The 5,359-nt window shown below is 35.9% G+C and overlaps 2 protein-coding genes across 3 annotated transcripts; both read right to left on the bottom strand.

The window, feature by feature from the left end:
• Positions 1 to 318: 318 nt before the first annotated feature.
• On the bottom strand, positions 319 to 1,708 carry LOC123467386 (V-type proton ATPase 16 kDa proteolipid subunit). The gene is made up of 3 exons (XM_045167339.1): positions 1,514 to 1,708; positions 975 to 1,164; positions 319 to 921 (listed from the first exon to the last, which is right to left on the bottom strand). Exons 1-3 carry the CDS (start codon positions 1,599 to 1,601, stop codon positions 717 to 719), a joined length of 483 nt encoding a protein of 160 aa, XP_045023274.1. The 5' UTR covers positions 1,602 to 1,708; the 3' UTR covers positions 319 to 716.
• A 1,854-nt stretch (positions 1,709 to 3,562) lies between these two features.
• Positions 3,563 to 4,977, bottom strand: LOC116932921 (lisH domain-containing protein ARMC9). Of its 2 annotated transcripts, XM_032940837.2 has the most exons (6): positions 4,792 to 4,977; positions 4,626 to 4,712; positions 4,446 to 4,547; positions 4,212 to 4,377; positions 3,969 to 4,096; positions 3,563 to 3,847 (listed from the first exon to the last, which is right to left on the bottom strand). In XM_032940837.2, exons 1-6 carry the CDS (start codon positions 4,873 to 4,875, stop codon positions 3,737 to 3,739), a joined length of 678 nt encoding a protein of 225 aa, XP_032796728.1. In that variant the 5' UTR covers positions 4,876 to 4,977; the 3' UTR covers positions 3,563 to 3,736. The 2 variants fall into 2 exon arrangements, with proteins under 2 accessions (XP_032796728.1, XP_032796727.1); XM_032940836.2 differs by having other exon boundaries at positions 4,446 to 4,712; positions 4,792 to 4,945.
• Between the last annotated feature and the right edge of the window lie 382 nt (positions 4,978 to 5,359).

Raw genomic sequence — 5,359 nt, 5'->3', positions numbered from 1 at the left:
CACTTTCAGTTGAATAATCCGTACATTTCTGCTACGTAGTATTCTATTTTACAGATTTCAGTAGTCGTTCCGAGAAATACCAACCTTCTCCCTTACAATATGTAGAGCGAATCATTAATGCTTATTTTCTTTGCCCTTTCATTGCACTTTGGTTCAAATATAGGTCCATATTCCTGTTTAAAAAAAAAAAACTTTATCGGTAGAATTCAGGAATATATGGAAATTACGGCGCATGCGTAAACTTACCATTCACTTTCTATGACGTACAGAACGGGAACAATGTATTGATTTCAGGAAAACACGATAGATAATGAAAAATTTCAAACGAACTTAGTATTTATTACATTTAGACAGAGAAATGACATTGGAAGGAGGAAAGAATTGAAATTAAGGAAATTTTAAGTTCTAGATAAAACCAATGAACAAGTGTGTAACAATTGCAAGTTGCAATAATCACCCACAGAAAAAATATCCTGGCTAAAAAGTGACTTCGCACTGCTGATGCCATTGCCAACACCAATGTTAACATGGAATGACATGTGTTGGTTCTATATTTTGAATGTTCACAATAATATTTTTAGACACCAAAGCAGACAGCAACTTGAAGTGTGGGTAAAATCTAAACTAAAGATGTATCCGATCAACAACTTATCTAAATGTTGGCAAAGGATTAATGGGCTTGTGAATGACATTAGGAGAGATGTTTACCAATGCATTTACTTAGAATAGAGGTAGATGGCTACAATCAAGCCATACAAACCCAAGACTTCAGCAAAAATTAGAATTAAAATCATTCCTACAAACAAACGTGGCTGCTGTGCTGTTCCACGGACACCAGCATCACCAACAATACCAACTGCAAAACCAGCAGCAAGACCTGAGAACCCAACAGCAAGCCCAGCGCCAAGATGAATGAAACCACTGGAAAAATGTTTGGGTTAGAACTGTTTGGTGTGCAAAAATGATGACATTACTTGTAGGCCGAGTAATCAGCTGGGTCTGATAATTTACTGGCAATAAGTACAGCAACTACAAGGCCGTAGATTGCAATGATACCAGCCATGACCACAGGAATGATGGATTTCATGATCAGTTCTGGTCTCATAACTGACATGGCGGCAATACCAACTCCAGATTTTGCAGTACCATAAGCAGCACCAAACGCTATAGTTTAAAAATAGAAAAAAACATTCACATCTTAGCTCACAACCCAAAAACTCTAGAAAAAAAAGTTGAAGATGTAGTAATGTTACACAATAGATGAACTGAAGTTCCATTATCAGTGCATCTTGTGATTAGGAGCCACAAGATATCTTGAAAAAACTATTACATATAAAATAACTACACAATGAGCAGGAATTTCAAATTAATAGGGATAGATGTTGTTACATAAAATTTTCGAATTAAAGAACAAGACATGACTCGCAATTCGCAAATCATTTTTGGACTAACAGGATTTTGACAACTTTGACAAGTATTAGTGTATACATTTCACGACAAATAAGAAAATTACCGCTGAAAATCATGGCAGATGCTGCTCCCATTACACCAAAAAATGGACCATAGATGGGATTCGTTTCGGTCAATGTTGATTCAGACATGGTGAGGTGTATAAAGTTAGATGTCTATATGCAATATAAAGAGTTGTAGCCGAGAAGATGAGTACTGAACCACTGTCAAACTATGGCGATCTCTCTGCCGGTTTAGACTTCTTACTCATGTGACTTGCGAGCACCTGATCTAAGAAAGTCTTGCCGTCATTGGCTGACTAGAACCTTAACAAACGCTAAGCCCCATTGGACGATCAAGCAGCAGCGGCGGCGTCCTGTATGTTTTATGCTTTCGTAGTGTTTTGATCACAAAAATAAATATCGTATTGATATTACGAAAAACGTAATATAGCTAAACTATAATCTTGTATGCATGCGATGCGTATCGTGTAGCACCATTTTCTTAATTTTATTCGTATTTACATGGTAGCAGAAATCCAAACGTTGACCATGGATTGAACGAATTTACATCTCGCCGTATCATCCATGTGTAGTTTTATTGAATATTATAATAGGATTTGAAATTTCGTGTTCGATATTATTAAAATAAAAAAAAAGGGAGAAACAAAAATATAATACTATAGTGGCTGTAGGACTGTTGATTTTTTCTATGTGACACTTTCATTGGTGGCAACCTAGTCTCACTTTTTTCTAATATCTTAAACTGAAAAAGAACTTATTGTTTCCGGAAAATGCTGGTCACGCTGTTAAATGTTAGTGAATTCTCGGAGAATATTGCCGGTTATTATTCCCTGTACGTATTCAAGGAGAGGCCTGCTGCCTTTCAACTGCCTGAACAAAGTCAGTCCGCATAAATTATTTTTAAAAAGAGAAAAGAAAAGGACAAAAAATAAAGAATGTTTGACGTCTTTTTTACATCATCTAATCTCTGTAGGATGTAATAGGGTGGTCTACTTTTTACGATAATAATCAATTCTTTATTTGGAAATCTTCTTTCAGATCCAAATTTTTTTTAACGGATTTGCAATGATCCCGTTAGCCAACGAGAGGACCTGGACAGGGCGTATAAAGTTGTGTCTGTAATACGGCAGCAGGCGCTACTAGCTATGGAACTTGTGTAATATTTTTGGTATTACAGAATTGTATTTCAGTAGGCACACAATGTCGGCTTCATAACATTGTGGTCGCAAACAAAACAACCTGGTAACGGTGTGAAACTGACAATAGTCTATAGGATCAGTCTTTAATCCCAAACATTTTACATCTAAAAATGGCTAATGTATAGGCAATTAGAATTGTTCATTGGGAAGGTGATGAAATGAAAATAGAACCATGGATTGCGTGAAAGCGTTTCAAACGAAATGCCTGAAAAGGGTATAAAAGGTAGTACTTACCATCCCAAAGGTCTAATTCTTGAATATTTGGACCAGACCAAAAAAACAGCACGATTTCACCAATAATTAAAAAGCTTGAAAGCAGAAGAATTCAAGATTCATGTTTCTTTGTTTGTCAATGCGAAGTGCGGCAATAATAGCCAACATACCATACAGGCCTACTGCTATTTGGCAAAAAAACTAGGCCATGTGACATATAGTCCTTACATAGGCAATCAGGGCTTTGGCATAACCAAGCTGAAATATAGCAGATCATTTTTTCCTAAAATGATATACAAAGTGTACAACATGAAAAAGTAAAATGACACACTAAAAATAAAATTAAGTAAGCCAAACTAACATTTCGTTCCTAGCAAATGTACGTATGTACTAAAAACCTTTTTTATCCCGTTTTATCCTGGCATGCTGGAATTCCTCATTTGGAACTTATCATTTTCCGTTTCTCACCATTAGCGGTAGCGTGGGCGTATAAAGAATGAGGCTATCAAAAGTTCACCATCTTTAAAAATATGAACCTGATTATAAAATCGAATACACCAGGGAAATAGATAGAATTCCCACAGGCTGCCAATTTTTCCACGGACGCCCTTTGTAGGGTTCTGAGTAATTTTGGTTTCGTTTCACTGCGTTAGAATTCTTCGTACAAAAAGTCACAAAAAACTCTGTTATTTGTGTATGATTATTTATTACATTTAAAAGTTTTGCACACTACAACGCAAATCTCGTTTCGTGGCGATAGTGTAATTAAGTAGAAAATATTTAGTGAACAGCTGAACATAAGGTATAAAAACAAACAACAAGAACGAAAATTTTCTTTCGTTTCTTTCCAACCTAAAAAGAATTTTTTGAACCAATCCTTTCAACCGAGGTTGATGTCCGCACTGAGCGAGCCTCCCACTGGAAACCTAACTCCAATGAATTCTTTTTCTCCGTTTCAGAAAGCTAAAAAATAAAATTTAAATAAAATTATAAGAAACCAATACAAAAGCCAAATAGGGTGTTAGACACGATATTAACACTAAAAAAATTCAACCATTATTATTCAAGAAAAACTCATGGTTACGTTCGTTGTGCGAAGGCTGTGAGAGTAAACCATTATTTGTTGATTATAATTTTCAAATGCCTCAAGAGAACATTTGGTATCACCTCGGATACATTCCTCAAGAACTGCTACTAAACGAGTTGCCAGATCTAGAATTACAGAAATTGACAGAAAATTTGCTTTCATTTGAAATAACTTGTACAAAAGTACACAACGAAAACATGCAACTTGAAATAAAAATTTCTGCTTTTACAGTGCACTCACCTAGGAGTGACTTGTGGTCCTCTTTTAATTTCGTAAACTTGGTTTTTAAGTTGAAATATTTTCTGTTTTGTCGTTCTAGTCGGATTTTGTCACCACCGTGGATATGCGATATTCTCTTCTCTAAAACATCTTTCCATTGCACCCTCAAATTTCGCACCCATTCCTCCTATCAGGAGACAAGTTTACAACACCTTCAAATTTAATTATGAACGTCTAATATTATGAATCAGTTACTTTTAGAATTTCATGTATTAGGAAATGATTTTGGTGCTCTATATACGGTATTGTAAAATAGGGAGCTAGTTCTTTGAATTTGGAACAAATAGCGCCTTTTTCCTTCAGGAAATGAGAAAATTTGTTTTTTGCCTCATGTTCGCCTTTTTCTGTCGACAGTCGTAGAACTGTAAAATATACTTGTAATTTAAAATCAACCAAGAGAAATAAATCGTAGTTTGGATCCGTGGAAGATTCTTCTGGTTTTCCCACAAGAGACTCCCATACCTGTGCACCGTCCAATTCATAATTATACTCCGCTTATGTTCGCCCCTGAGAAATAGTGAAAGTAACAAATGTAGCTTACTTCAAAAAACGTGTCGCTGTTTCCTTTGACAAAGTTTTCATCAAGTTGCTGGGCAAGCTCTCGGCAGCAGACATAATCTTCCATTTAAGATTTAGTGGCTTACATCTCACTCTTTATCCAACAGCGTTATCGATTAAACTCGGCAAGGAATGCTATGCAACGAAAATTAAAAATAGTCTCCCGGTACTTCGGCAAAACTTATTTTTTATTAACAATTAAGTAGAAAAAAAGCAATGAAATGTGAAACAAAACTTTTAGGAAAAAGAAAAAAAAACCTAGGAGAAAAGACACAATCTGCATTTCACCCCTGAACATGGATTCCACTTCATAAGCTGATTCCCGCCATAAGGATAAGGGGTGCCTAAATGTTTCATAAAATCGTTTTTTCTTGGTGCGAGTAGCGAACAAACGAAGGTCATATTGCGTAGTGCTTACAGGGCAATATGCTGTATTACATTTGATAATGAAAATAAATCACATCGTATATATTGTAACGTTCTGTGAGCGTCTTCGACCTTTGGCCGACTTTCCCTCTTCGTCGACGTGACGACTTCCTACTCCCTTTGTT

This window comes from Daphnia magna, unplaced genomic scaffold (genome assembly GCF_020631705.1).
Source record: "Daphnia magna isolate NIES unplaced genomic scaffold, ASM2063170v1.1 Dm_contigs181, whole genome shotgun sequence".
Taxonomy (NCBI): Eukaryota; Metazoa; Arthropoda; class Branchiopoda; order Diplostraca; family Daphniidae; genus Daphnia; species Daphnia magna.
This window is presented reverse-complemented; position numbering and strand designations above follow the sequence as displayed.

Bases quoted from the DNA above. Each gene is read 5' to 3' on its own strand.
- LOC116932921 (XM_032940836.2), bottom strand. From the start codon at position 4,875: ATGGAAGATTATGTCTGCTGCCGAGAGCTTGCCCAGCAACTTGATGAA. The intron at 4,713-4,791 runs GTAAGCTACATT...GACGGTGCACAG, and splicing joins ACAGCGACACGTTTTTTGAA to GTATGGGAGTCTCTTGTGGG. The intron at 4,097-4,211 runs GTGAGTGCACTG...CTGTAATTCTAG, and splicing joins GGACCACAAGTCACTCCTAG to ATCTGGCAACTCGTTTAGTA.
- LOC123467386 (XM_045167339.1), bottom strand. From the start codon at position 1,601: ATGTCTGAATCAACATTGACCGAAACGAATCCCATCTATGGTCCATTT. The intron at 1,165-1,513 runs GTAATTTTCTTA...TTTAAACTATAG, and splicing joins ATCTGCCATGATTTTCAGCG to CGTTTGGTGCTGCTTATGGT. The intron at 922-974 runs GTAATGTCATCA...ACATTTTTCCAG, and splicing joins GCTGATTACTCGGCCTACAA to TGGTTTCATTCATCTTGGCG.